This window comes from Rana temporaria, chromosome 2 (assembly GCF_905171775.1).
Source record: "Rana temporaria chromosome 2, aRanTem1.1, whole genome shotgun sequence".
In the NCBI taxonomy this organism is placed as follows: domain Eukaryota; kingdom Metazoa; phylum Chordata; class Amphibia; order Anura; family Ranidae; genus Rana; species Rana temporaria.
Genome location: NC_053490.1, coordinates 339,153,021 through 339,167,603, shown reverse-complemented (window position 1 = coordinate 339,167,603; position 14,583 = coordinate 339,153,021). Strand labels below are relative to the sequence as shown.

At 45.5% G+C, this 14,583-nt stretch overlaps 1 protein-coding gene across 5 annotated transcripts in view; it reads left to right on the top strand.

The window, feature by feature from the left end:
* LOC120928427 (CUB and sushi domain-containing protein 1-like) overlaps positions 1-14,583 on the top strand; it is a 368,880-nt gene that overhangs the window by 251,000 nt on the left and 103,297 nt on the right. For 4 of the 5 annotated variants that reach the window (XM_040339530.1, XM_040339527.1, XM_040339528.1 and 1 more), the window contains exons 10-12: positions 5,827-5,912; positions 5,992-6,174; positions 6,273-6,369. In XM_040339530.1, the coding sequence (XP_040195464.1) occupies positions 5,827-5,912; positions 5,992-6,174; positions 6,273-6,369 (366 nt within the window). The remainder of the gene's footprint in view (positions 1-5,826; positions 5,913-5,991; positions 6,175-6,272; positions 6,370-14,583) is intronic. The other variant, XM_040339531.1, reaches the window with a different exon arrangement.

Here is a 14,583-nt window from a genome sequence, read left to right as displayed (position 1 = left end):
TAGCTGCTGGCTTTTAATATATTTTTGGGGTGGAACATCCGCTTTAAGCCCCGGACCTTTAGGCAGCTAAATGCCCAGGCCAGGTTTTGCAATTCGGCACTGCGTCGCTTTAACAGACAATTGCGCGGTCGTCCGACGTGGCTCCCAAACAAAATTGGAGTCCTTTTTCCCCACAAATAGAGCTTTCTTTTGGTGGTATTTGAACACCTCTGCGGTTTTTATTTTTTGCGCTATAAACAAAAATAGAGCGACAATTTTAAAAAAAAAACTATTTTTTACTTTTTGCTATAATAAATATCCCCCAAAAACATATATAATTTTTTTTTCCTCAGTTTAGGCCGATACGTATTCTTCTACCTATTTTTGGTAAAAAAATCGCAATAAGCGTTTATCGATTGGTTTGCGCAAAATGTACAGCGATTTTTTTTGTGACTGCGACATGGCGGACACTTCGGACAATTTTGACACATTTTTGGGACCATTGTCATTTTCACAGCAAAAAATGCATTTAAATTGCATTGTTTATTGTGAAAATGACAGTTGCAGTTTGGGAGTTAACCACAGGGGACGCTGAAGGAGTTAGGGTTCACCTAGTGTGTGTTTACAACTGATGGGGGGTGTGGCTGTAGGTCTGACGTCATCGATCGAGTCTCCCTGTAAAAGGGATCACTCGATCGATGCAGCCGCCACAGTGAAGCATGGGGAAGCCGTGTTTACATACGGCTCTCCCCGTTCTTCAGCTCCGCGATCGCGAGGGGGCGGCTAGAAACGAATAGCCGCGCCCTCGTCCCGGATCGCTCCCCGCGGGTTACCGACCGCCGCATGTACCGGGGGGGGTCCCGATCAGACCCCCGACCCACGGAAAGGCGGGGACGTACATGTACGCCCATATGCCTGTACGTGCCATTCTGTGGACGTATATGTACATGCGGCGGGCATTAACCGGTTAATGGAGCCATTCAAACAGGTGCATGAGCTGCTTTCAGATCTATAACACAGAATCCAAAAATATGCATCCAAGAACATGCACTTTATGCCCTTATGTGTATAAGCCCATGTGTACATGCTTGTAGGCTCGTACATAAGTCTAAACAAAGGGGGTTTTACAGTATTGGAAAAACAAATTATGTATGCATATGTGTCTTTATGCATTTAAACTCATCTATATCTTACTGATTATCGGAGCTTTTTTTCTCAAAAAATAGGTGCAGGAACTCAACCACGACCCCATTCAAATTTCACAAACAGTAGAAGGGTCTTAAAGGGGCAATAAATACCAGGATTGCATTACATACAGAGTGCAGAGTTCAGGGGGGTTACACACAGAGTGCAGAGTTCAGGGGGGTTACACACAGAGTGCAGAGCTGTCACTTGTAAACACAGAAACCAGACTTCTGAGTTTACAAGTGATTGTGGTGAGCAGGCACCAAAGGGTCTGAGCCAGAGGTGGTGGAACTGAGTTCCCCCAAGTTCCCCCTGAAAAAAAGCCCTGCTGATCATTATGCAGAAAACATTGTAGTAACATAAGTAAATTACAGCTGTGTGAACAAAGGCTTATTTTCATAAGCCCATGTGCATGAGGCCTGTAAATGAAGTGGTTTGGAATGACACCTACTGGTGAACATTAAAACAACTGACTGTCCTATGTGAACATGTTGAAGCTATGGACTGTTACATACTCAGATAAAAATAATGCAATACTCTAGTGTTTTGAGTACATTAATGGAATCTTTTTCCCTTCCTTCTTTTTGACCTACAAACTCTACCTATGTAGCCCTGGTGATATGCTTTGATTCCTCTGTGGTCCCACATGGGAGTCTTTTTGGTTCACATTGTAAGTCATTGGTTCCATGGTATGTAAAGGTGAAGGGCTCTTTCACACAGGAGGCCCGTTCAGGTTTTAGGCGGACCTGAACGGGTGCTCTGTGCTCCTCTATGGAGCCGCAGATGTCAGCGGTGACATGCCCGCTGACATCCGACCTGCTCCGATCCGCCAAAGTGTGACGGAGGAAAAACCTACTTTTCCATCCGTCGATCGGATCGGATGAACACGGACAGACGGTCTGTGTTCATCTGATCCCCCCCATAGAGGAGAGCAGAGAAAAGACAGGGCGGTCCCTGCACAGTGTGCGGGGACCGCCGGCTGAGAAATACAGGCGGATGAGCCGGCTCATCCGCCCCGTGTCAAAGGGGCCTAAAGCTTAATGGTGAGAAGTAAATATACATGAATATATAAATACTTTTACAATGTACTAGATCTATACTATACTGTATTTGTACTAACTCTAAATGTTTATTTTAGATATACACATCTTTTGCTGCTTGAGGAAGCAAAATGTATCTGTGAAACATTCACCTATTGCCTGCCATCCACCCTAGTGGGAACCAACCTATAATGAGTGATGTGTCTATTAAGATCTATATACTGTATATTAACACCAGGAGATTGTCCAACATAGGGGTATAAGCAAATTAATGCATATGGATGATGCATGCCATGTGAATAATGATCATGTTTTTTTTAACATGTTCTGTATGTTTTTTAGAGAGATGTATTGTTTGTGAATTCTCTGATTCTCATACATAAATATACACCTCAAAAGTTTTTTTTCTCTCTTTGTAATAGGCTCTTTAGTATAAGCCTTAGATATTGTATAGAAGTACGGTAAGTAACCTCTTCAAAAAGCTAAAATCAAACTTTACCTATCCCAACAATAATTGCCATCTTGAATTACGTCAAGCAAACCAAATCCAGTGTTGCCAAGGTGCTACAATATACTCTGAACTCCCTAGATACCCATTTAATCTCTATAAAGTTGTGTTTGAAAAATAGAGGATGATATATGTAAGACTCTACTGGAATCTCCAAAGGTCTTCACTCGCTGTGTTTCTGATAGACAGGCAATGTAGGTAAATTTAAAGTGTTACTAAATCCACAACAGTAAAATCTGCCTGTATAGGCAGAATAGCATGCTTATTTTACTCACTGTGAAACTTAAGGGGTTAATCCTCTGTCTTGTGTAAAAAGGCTCTTTTATACTGTATGGACAGATCCTCCCCCCTCCCGCAGGGTCTCTCTTGGCAAGCCCAGCTAAAACACAGTCAAAGTAGTAAGGCTGCACATACTCGGTTTGGTCTCTATAGCTGGAGAGAACATTTCCTTGTTGAGCTGAGCTTTTCAGGTCACACGATATTGACATCACACATGTGAGCTTGTATACAGATCCTAAATGACAGCCCAGTCTCTCCCTCCTTCTCTACGCCCAGTAACTAAAAGAACAAAGTGGGTGTGATGTCACATCTTGATTCATGGATGATCCGCCTCACATAACAGCGCAAGGACACAGTGTATAGTGGAAACACTTAGCTCTCAGACATATCCTGCAGTTTATCACGTGACCGTGGTATAAAGATCAGCCAAAAAAAGGTATATAGTGGCAGTATTTTAATGTAAATTAAGTTTTATAAGCTGTGGGCACTATGGGGGGGGGGGGGTGCGGATGAACTATTTTCATAATACTGGGTTTAGTAGCACTTTAAGTTAATGACTCATGGTAAGATTTGCAAGTCTGGAATTGGGTCGGGTTACTGCAAGTCAGGCCGAATCGCTCTACAGATGCAGATCTCTAGATCTCCCCCTGGATCTAGAACCCCCAGAAGGCAATCAGATCAACAAACCCTGTTGTTGTTATTACCTATAAATGTTAGAGGAGCTCCAGTCGTTTTTGTGTTTTTTAAAATTCAGCAGCTACAAAAAGGGTAGCTGCTGACTTTTAATGAGCCGACACTCACCTGTACCAGAAACCGATGTGGTTACCCAAACCGTCGATTCTCTCCCTCTCCTCTCCCCACGCTGGCATTTTAACTGTGGACTCCCAGCTGTCACAGCATGCGCGAGTCACGCTGCGCCAGCTGAATGGTCTGACAGTCTTCTGGGACCTGTCCCAGAAGACCGCATGAATGGAGGGGGGAGAGGAGAACTTCCACTCGGAAGGCCTAGGCCATCCAAGTGGGTGCGGGTACGTGTCCAAACTAGGTACCTTTCTCCACCCCCCCCCCCCCAAACAAAAAATGACATCCAAATCAAATCAGTATTTAGTGTAACCATCCTTTGCATTCAAAACAGCATTGTTCTAAAAAACAGTTTAGAGAATTAACCACAGCTCTTCTGTGGATGTAGCCCTCCTCAAATCCTTCTGTCTTTTAATGTAATCGCAGACAGACTGGATGATGTTGAGATCAGGGCTCTGCGGGGGCCAAACCATCACTTCCAGGACTTCTTGTTCTTCTTTACAGAGAAGATATAAGATTATTCTTAATGAAGTTAGCTGTATGTTTGGGATCCCTATATTGCTGCAAAATAAATTTGGAGCCAATCGCTCGCCTCCCTGATGGTATGGCATGATGGACAAGTAGCTGCCTGTATTTCTCAGCAATGACGACACCATTGACCCTGCCCAAATCTCCATTTTCATTTGCAGCCCCAAACTTGCAAGGAACCTCCAATATTGCCTGCAGACACTCATTATTGTACCACTCTCTATCCCTTTGGCGAACAAGCTGCCTCCTGCTACAGCCAAATATTTATAATTGTCTAATTGACTCATCAGTCCAGAGTACCTGCTGATGGTGGGTGTACCTGGGTCCCACTGGTGTCTGCCAGTTCTGTGCTGATTGCACTGCTGGAAATTTTGTGAAGTCAAAGAGAAGTAAGCAGGATGCATCTTTCATCTGCTGCATTACGTTTCCTTGGCCAACCACTTCATCTACAGTCCTCAGTGTTGCATATGTCTTTGTGTTAATTGAAAAGAGCTTGAACAGAACAACTTGAAACCAAAGTATGCTTTGAATTTGTTGCCTGGGAGAGACCTGATGCAGTATAGGTCTTGTGTCTTGTTGCTGTGCTTCTTGCCATGATATGCGACCTGTGACACTAAACTGTCTTACACAACCTCACCTTAGCAGAGTTTGGTTGTTCCTCACCCAGTTTTTAGCCTCCTACACAGCTGTTTCTTTTTTAGTCAATGTGTGTGTTTCAACCTACATATGAAATTGATGATCATTAGCACCTGCTTGGTATAATTGGTTAATCATAAACCTGACTCTATTCCTTCAAAATCCCTGACTGTGTGCAAGTTTACAAAGTGTGCAAGTGTAATAAATTGTGCTGGTTTGAAGCCAGAGTAGTTACACTGAGAATTCATTTGATTTTGATTTTTCTTCTGTTTGCGCACTTAGTTTATTTTTTATCAATTTACAAAATACAATTAAAATACTGTATATATTTTTTAAAGCATTTTTACTTTATAGCATTTCTTCACACCTGCCTATAACTTTTGCACCGTATTGTACATACCATAGTTTGTAGACTAAAGCTTTCACACAGACCAAATAATATAGACTGATTTGGGTTATTTTTAACAAAGAATGTAGCAGAATACATTTTGGCCTACATTTTTGAGGAAAGATTGTTTGCAAAAGTCTAAACAAAGAACATTTTTTCTGTGTTTATTTATTTATTTATTTATTTATTTTTAAATAGCAAAGAATAAAAAACCCAGTGGTGATTAAATCCCACCAAAAGAAAGCTTTATCTGTCTCAAAAAAGATAAAAAAAAAAATATTTGGATTTAGTGTTGCATGACTGAGTAATTGTCATTCAAAGTGTGACAGCGCTAAAAACTTAAAAATGTCCTGGGCAGGAAAGGGGTGAAAGGGTCTGGTAATTGAGGTGGTTAATAATAATGGCTTATGAAAGTACATTACCATGTTCAAAGTTATGAGATTTTACTTAAAGGCTATTACTTCTTATGTGATGTATTTCAGATTTGCGTTTCCCTTGACTTCATTGAGGAACTATAGAATATGTCAAGAAAATGGAGCTTGGAGTGATTTAACTCTTGTTTGCACAGGTTTTATATGTTTATTCTTATTTTTATAATTACGGAAAGTGCTAGTGTTTGTTCTCTAAAATTATACATTTTTCCACAGCAACATGTAAAGCAAACTTTCACATACCTCCTTTTGCATTGCTTAATGGGACCTCTACCATTTATTATAATGGTACAGTTGTGCGTTTTGAGTGCAAACCAGGTTTTAATACCAGTAATGGTAAGGAAAACACAATAACCTGCAGAGACCATAGCTGGTTGGGACCTGAAGAATTCTGTACACGTAAGTGTTTTTTGTTTTTCTTTCTTGGCTTAAAACTTATGTTAGCATGATACATGATTGTGTGTGGAACAGAAACATAGCATTTGTCTTGCTTGCAGGTATATCTTGTGGGGATCCAGGGAAAATAATGAATGGACATGTGTCAGCTTCCGACAACCTATTTGGCTCCAGAGCAATATACACCTGTGAAAAAGGGTACAATTTAATTTTTTTATATATAAAAACATAAGCTATGAGGATTGTTTATCAATTTTAAATCAAGAAAATAAACTCTTAAAGGGGTTGTAAAGGTAAAAAAAATGTTTCCCTAAATAGCTTCCTTTACCTTAGTACAGTCCTCCTTCACTTACCGCATCCTTCGATTTTGCTTTTAAATGTCCTTATTTCTTCTGAGAAATCCTCACTTCCTGTTCTTCTGTCTTTAACTCCACACAGTAATGCAAGGCTTTCTCTCTGGTGTGGAGAAAGCCTCTTGAGGGGGTGAGCAGGAGTGTCAGGACACCCACTAACACACAGCTCCTTTCTCTATCTGCAAAGTAGAGCGTGTCTTGACTTGCCTGATCGCCCCCTCAAGAGGCTTTCTCCACAGACAGAAGAACTGGAAGTGAGGATTTCTCAGAAGAAATAAGGACATTTAAAAGCAAAATCAAAGGATGAGGTAAGGTGAAGGAGGACTGCACTAAGGTAAAGGAAGCTATTTAGGGGGAAAAAAATTACCTTTACAACCCCTTTAAGACTCACATACATAGTTGGTAAGGTTGAATAAAGACACCCGTTCATCCAGCTCAACCCGTATGTGTGCCTTTACAATTTTCCATATCCCTGTACATTCTGGGTCTATTCATTACAAAAAATAAATCACTGTGATGTTTCGAGCTGTCCAACAACTATAACAAATTATCCCTGTAATTTGTGTAATATATTTACTTTTTATGATTGTCAGCTCCATCTAGTAGCCATAATGCAGTATTTTTTTTGTGTGGTTGTGTTGCTTGAGACATTTACATAGCACAGTTTTTATAGACAGTACAAAAGCAATGTATAGTTTTAGGTTTACCACCAAAAAACATTAATAATTCATTATACGTAAATACTATTCTGCGAAGACCACCCTAACATTAATACATTAAAATAAAATTAGATCTCAAAAAGAAATGGCTTAAAGTGATTGTAAACCCTTACATATACCGTGGGTAGTACACAGAAATGAAACAAATTTTCCTACATAAGTTGTACCTGTTTATATGCAGTCAGAAAAAAATGGGGGCAAAGAGTTGAAGTTACAATCTACAAAGCTCAGTGAGAAGAGCTCTGAGAGCTGATTGGAGGGAAGGGGCACACTCCCTTTCAAACAGCATACATGAGCAGAGTTGAGGCTGTCAATCAGCTGAAGGTCCCTCCCCTGTCACCTTTTTTCGCTTGGTGTCAGGAAAACTTGTCAGACGTGATTCTTGCTCATAGCAAAGGAACAGAGCATCAGGCAGAAAGTGCACTTTAGGGGTTGATTTACTAAAGCTGAAGAGTGCAAAATCTGGTGTAGCTCTGTATAGGAACCAATCGGCTTCCGATTTTTTTTGTCAAAGCTGAAGTTGGAAGCTGATTGGCTACCATGCACAGGTGCACCAGATTTAGCATTCTCCAGTTTTGGTAAGACTGGGTTCACACTGGTGCGTCACGACGGCCATCCTTCTTTGGATCCGACTTTGCCCTGCGACTTGAAGCCGACATACGTCCGACTTTCAATGAACGGGGATCCGACTTGGATCCCCACCAATACCAGGCACTGTGTTTGGTATGTATCTTGAGGGGAAACTCCACGCCAAATTTTTAATAAAAAACCGGCATGGGTTACCCCTCCAAGAGCATACCAGGCCCTTGGGTCTGGTATGGATTTAAAGGGGAACCCCTACACCGAAAAACGGCGTGGGGGTCCCCCCAAAATCCATACCAGACGCTTATCCAGGCATGCAGCCTGGACAGTCAGAAAAGGGGGTGGGGACGAGCGAGTGCCCCCCTCCTGAACCATACCAGGCGGCATACCCTTAACATAGGGGGTGGGGCAAGGGCCCTGCACCCCCCCACCCCAAAGCACCTTGTCCCCATGTTGATGAGGCCGGGGGCTTATTGGAATCTGAGAGCCCCTATAATAAGTGGGCCCCCAGATCCAGGCCCCCCACCCTATGTGAATGAGTATGGGGTACATCGTACCCCTACCCATTCACCTGGAGAAAAAAAGTGTCAATAAAAAAAACACACTAGACAGGTTTTTAAGTAATTTATTAGGCAGCTCCGGGGGTCTTCTTCCGACTTCGGGGGTCTCTTCGGCCTCTACTCTCGCTCTTCGGCGCCTTCTGCCGGGCTCCTCCGCTATCTTCTGCTAGCTCTTTTACCACCGGTGGCGTTGTCTTCTTCCCTTCTTCTGATGTTGACACACAACGCTCTCTCCTTCTGTAATGCCATGTGTGCGGTGCACAAAGACTTATATACGCATTGGGCATGGTCACCGGCTGCAAACACAGACACCAGACTATTAGCATGCATTAAAAAGGGTATGGGGAAGAGATGCTTAAAGTGATACTAAAGTCTCGTTTTTTTTTTTTAGTTTAACATAACATACATATCATACTTGCCTGTCATGTGTAATGGTTTTGCACAGAGTAGGGATGAGCCGAACACTCCTCGGTTCAGTTTGCAGCAGAACATGCGAACAGATAAAAAATTTGTTCGAATACGCGAACACCATTAAAGTCTGGCCCGAGAACCCGCGCATGACGTCAAAGTAATTCGACGCATGCGTGGAAGCATTTAACTTCCGGGTTCGCGCACGTCGCCGCGTCATCGTCGCCGTCACATCGCCATCACGTCACCGCGTATTCTGTCCGTGCGGATTTTAGTTTGATGGTGTGTACAACCATCAGACCAAAATCTCCGAGCGGACATGTCCGATGAAAACGGTCCGCGGACCGTTTTCATCGGACAGATCCGGTCGTGTGTACAAGGCCTCAGACACAAACATGAAAAATCTAAAGTGCTAATTTTAAAGGTTAATATGCAAGTTATTCTAATAAAAAGTGTTTGGGGCCTGGGTCCTGTCCCAGGGGGCATGTACCTATGCAAAAAAAAAGTTTTAAAAACTGCATTTTTTTTCGGGAGCAGTGATTTTAATAATGCTTAAAGTGAAACAATTAAAGTGAAATATTCTTTTAAATTTCGTACCATCACGTAATGTAGAGCATGTTTCCCGTGTTTATAACAGTCCCTGCACAAAATGCCTTTTCTCTTATCGTCCATGGACGGACACAGCTCTTGACAAGTGGGTTATGTTCCCTGTTTACAGGAGAGGACTAGGCAGAAACATGTTAAATAGTTAAATACATGTTACATTAACAGCGTTGAACAGCCCCGCCCAGGGGGCGGTCCCTCCAGACATAACTGCAGCTTGCAGCCTCAGTTTCGTTTTGCCTAGCAAGGAGAAGGACGTATGGCTCCCTTTGGGCCCAGCGCCCTGAGGAGAAATGTTATTTTATTTTACTATTTCTTGAAGAATCTTCTTTCAACTGTCGGCTGAGAGACAGGCTGGATAATATAGATCCTTGTAGTCTACTCAGTCCGACCAGCAAGCGTGGGCACACCTTTGCAAAGGGGCTTGGTCTGCCACGCCATACCCCATGACTCCTGGGGGGGGGTCTCACTCGCAGTGGACCGGGCCGACAGCTACCTCCATTTCGGTTGTAGTTCTGTCAGGAATGCGTCAGCGAGTCCTCGATTGGTTGGTAAGTACAGTCCCTCCTGCTTCGGTGGGTTGGTACGGCTGGGCATTCCTGGGTTTCGGGGGTCCCTGCTCCTTTCCCTTGCTGCATTGCTAACATTGCCGCTGTCAGGGGGAGGGGGCCTTCCTGAGGGGACTGTGTTATCTGGCCTGTGTTTTTTCTTTTTTGTATTGGGCTTTCCTGTGAGGTAAAAAGCCCTGTGATGAGCACAGATGTTTATGATTATACTTCAGCAGACGCTGACTGATTGGTGACACCTGTAACGGTTTTGCTTTTTATGCTGTATCTGTGTCTTATCCTTTAATAAAACAGCCCTAGGAGGCTTTTCCTGTTTAAACACAGGTCCCCGCAGAAGTTACCTCACGGTTCTTTTCCTCTTACAGGCAGTGCTGGGCAGTCTCCTCCTGAGGGAGTCCCCTTTTTACCCCTGGTCAGCGCAGCAAGTGGGTAAGAGGCCCTGAATAGGGCTCTAGGAGCTTTTGTCTATTTGTATGGACAGGTGTGCATATTATAATACACACTATGTAAATATTGGAGTCAGTATCTGGGTCCTTCTCCACATGCTGGTGGTGGCAGCAGGTGTTAGCACCTGGGATTTCCACAGAGTTTTTATTGTTAGTCCTGGACACGTTTGTGCCAGGGTGGGGGTGGACTGCGGACGGGCGGTAAAAGAGTGCCCCCTTCCCCCGTTATCCCCTGGGGAATGCTCTGTTATGAAGCCATGGACCAGGTACCTAGTTAAAAAAAAAAAAGCAGAATAAGGCATTTATGGGTGCGCTTTTTACTGCTGCAAGGGACTCTCCTAAGCTGCATAATGCAGCTGGGTTTCCGCCGAGGGCTCTGTCTTTTTTGGATCACACAAATCAGACCGCTGTGTAGGTTTTTTCCTTCTGTGCCCTTCTTTGATAATTTCTGAGATGCGGAATGAGAAAAGCCGCTGAGGGCTTTTGTAGTCCCTCACCGCCGGTTGGGAACCCCCGCTTGTATGGATCTGACTGATAGAAGATCTGAAGTACTGACCCGTTCCATGTTTACCATGCTGGGGTCTGGCTTGAGGCCTATTGTGGCCACTACACTGGGGTCTCAGTCAGCGCTGGAGTCATTTTTTTGGAGGTTTTTCAAATACATTGAAAACTCCCATTGGCGCCCATTTTGTCGTAGCCGCGCTATGGCGCAGCTTACATTGTGCCGGCCATTTTCCTGTGGCCGCGTTCTGAACGCTCGGCGGCCATTTTGAAGTAGTCCTAAACCCCTAGTGCTGTATACAACTCACGGAGTGAGCATTTTGCACCAGACAGTGGAGGAGCACCGACTCTCTCCTGAGGTTATTAGGCTAGCGGACCAGCTGGTCCAGGGCCTCATATAGGTCTGTGATGCTTCATTGAATGCTGCACCCTTGTAATCCAGGGCGTCTGTTTCAGAATGGTTTTATGCACACGGTGGTGTAGTGCTTAACTCTATTACTTGGCAGCAAGAGAGTCATTGGTTCGAATCTGGAAACTGACGCCAATCTGCCTGGAGCTTGCATTGTCGCTCCCTGTGTCTGTGTGGGTTTCCTCCGGGTACTCCAAAGGCATGTGTGCATACACCTACATAATATACATACACACTATGTGTGTGTAATATTTAGGGGCAACCCTCCCTGGCCGTCAAAGGCCCAGCTGGGGGACTAATCCGTCCCTGGGTGCGTAAGCCGATCACACCGGCACCCAAATCCTGCCAATGTATGTAGCCTTCCCTCCCTGTCTCTAGGTGGGAGGGGCGGCTTGCAGGTTCACAATTCAGTGAAACCTCCCTGCTCTCCGACCAGTGGGTCTACGAGGTGGTCTCTTCGGAGTACTAGATAGGGTTTCCTCCTATACACAGAACAAAGTTCTTTCATCGTGTCTTCCTCTCCCGACCGGTCGGTCGGCCTTGGGCAGTGTGGGATTTGCTAAGCTGCGGGGTAATTTTACCTTTCCTGCAGGACGAGAGTTTTGGGGTTTTCTATGGGCCTCAGGCCCTAAATACCTTTGTGAACGTCGGGTAATTCCGCATGGAATCCATTTGTTCGTGGTAGCTGCGCTCCATCCGGGGGATGTCCTGACATCCTCGGACATCAGGGACGCATACATGCATGTCCCGTTTTGCGCATGTCACACTGTTTTTTTCTGTGCTTCGTGATGAGAGAAGGGTCTCTGTCAGCCTGTGGCCCTCCCTTTTGATCTGGCGTCAGCACCATGGGTTTTCAGCTAGGAGCTCGCAAATATCCTAACTTTGTTGGGACAGCCAGGCTTTGCCTCATTGGCTACTTGGACGACTTTCTTCTGAGAGCAGCTTCTGTCTCCGACCTAGTGGATGGATTATTCCCATTCAGACTCTCCGAAGATTCGGGTGGGTGTTAAACGTTTAGGCCAGAAGGTGTAGCTCAGTGGCAGCAAGCCTGCCCTCCATGTGTGCAACCCAGGGTTCAAATCCTGGGCATGCTAGGTTCCGACTCAGCGTTGGAGTATCTAGTGTTGATCCAGACTCCTCGGTGGCAAAGGTCCTTCTTCCCCTGGAGAAATTGCAGACTCTTCAGTCTGCGGTGAAGGTATTGGCATCACGCAATCGGTCTTCTCTCCGGGCACCTGCTGGTTCGGGGCCTGTGGGTAGCCTCCTTCAAGGTGGTACTGTATGCCCAGTTCCACACCCTGGTTTTCCAGGGGAAATACTGTCCAGGTAGTAAAAATCTCTTGTCTCTGAAATCATTAGATTCCTGTGCGCCACCTAGTCAGAGTCTCTCTGAGTTGGTGACAGAGATCCCCGACTCTTCGGTCCGGGAAGTTGTTTCTTCCTTCCAGTGGTCGGTGTTTACGATGGATGCCAGCTCACGGGTTGTGAACCTGGGGGGTTCACAAAACTGGGGGGTCCAGTCGGCCCTGAGTCGCTGGACTTGCGTCCCTGAATGTGTCTGGTCTTGGTAGCTACCCAGGGTCGGGCCTGGCTAGTGCCAGGTGCTGTCTACTGTTCATTGTCCTACTATGCTTCTCCTTGTGGTCGACCGATCTGGTTTCAGCCGGACAACGCCGCGGCCATGGCTTCGGTCTACCATCAGGTATGCCGGCAGGCGGACTACTGGAGTCGCCAGATGCTGGACCAGGGCGACTGGTCTTTGTGCTTGGGGTGTTTCGTCTCCCTTGCAGGAGGTGAGCCTCACAGGGCATGGATCTCCTGGCCGCTCGTCTCCGCCCCAAGGGTGTAAAAGTTAGTGGCCAGGTCTAGTGATCTGGTACAGACGCGTCGGTCACGCTGGTGGCCCTGTGGGGTCTGTATCAGTGATTTTTTGCCGTTCCTCCATGGTAGTTGCTTCCTCGGCCGCTCCACAGAGTGGAGGCTGAGGAGATCCAGATGATTCTAATCGCTCCAGATTGACCTTGGCGTCCTTGGTACGCTGATATCGGGCGCCTGGTAGCGGAGGTACCCTGGTGGTTGCCAGGGCAGGAGGTTCCTCTGTCTCAAGGTCCCATACTTCCTCTTGTTGTACAGTCACTGACTTGCTCAACATGGTTATTGGAAGCCAAACTTTAGGTGACCGGAGTCTGTCTGACTCGGTCATTTCAACAGGGCACAGTAGTTTTCTTCCGGAGGATCTACCGTCGCACCTCTCTTGGTGCGAGGAGATGGAGTGACGTCCACGGACGTACTCGGTGTCCAGGGTCCTGCTGTTTTTAAAGCTTGGAGTGGATCTAAAAATTGCTTAAAGCACCGTTTGGGGGCAGATTTCAGCCTTGGCTGTGTTCTTTCAGTGGCCTTTTTGCGGGCCCATTCCCTGGTGGGTCCCCTTTTTTGTGTGCATGGGGTTTGTCATATACTTTCCCGTCTTGGCCCATCTTTTCCCCCATGAGTTTTGACTCTGGTGCTCTTGGTTCTTCAGGAACCTTCCTTTTGGAAACATCAGAGAGATTTTCTCTTGACACTATCTCAGAAGGTGGCCCCTTTAGTAGCCTTTACCTCTGTTAGAGGGGTTTCTGAGTTGGCGGTCTTGTCTTGCAAACCGCCATGCTTAATCCTCCATAAGGATTAGGTGATGGTGTGCCCGTGACCTTCCCTTCTTCCGAAGGAGGTTTCGGCCTTTCATACTTTAGGCATGGTACGCGCTTTGTGGGTATACCAGCCTACTACGGCTCCGTTTAGGAGCTTCTGACTCTCTTTTGTGTCGGTGTCTGGTCCACAAAAGGGCCTGGCGGTCTCGTCGACCACCATTTCTTGGTGGATCAAGCAGGCCGTCATACAGGCCTATGCTCCTAAGGGGCGGGCCCCCCTTTCCGGTCACGGCACTTTCGCCCAGGGCAATTGGTGCTTCCTGTTTGTTTTTTTTCCGACATCATGCGTCGGTCTCACAGGTGTGCGAGGCGGCGATTTGCTCATTCGTTCACGCTTTTTCCAGAATTTACATGGTTGCTGTGAGTGCATCTTATGATTTTTTCAGCCGCTAGTTTTTGCCGGCGGCTGTTTAAAGTCGCACCTCCTCCGTTGAGGAGCTCTGCTTGTTTTGGGGTGAAGTTAAAATTGGTTTTACTGATATATTTCCCACCCCTCGTTTTTTGACACTGCTTGGGGACGTCCCACTTGTCAAGATTTAAAGGGGTGTTCCAGACAAGTTTTATGTTTATTAAAG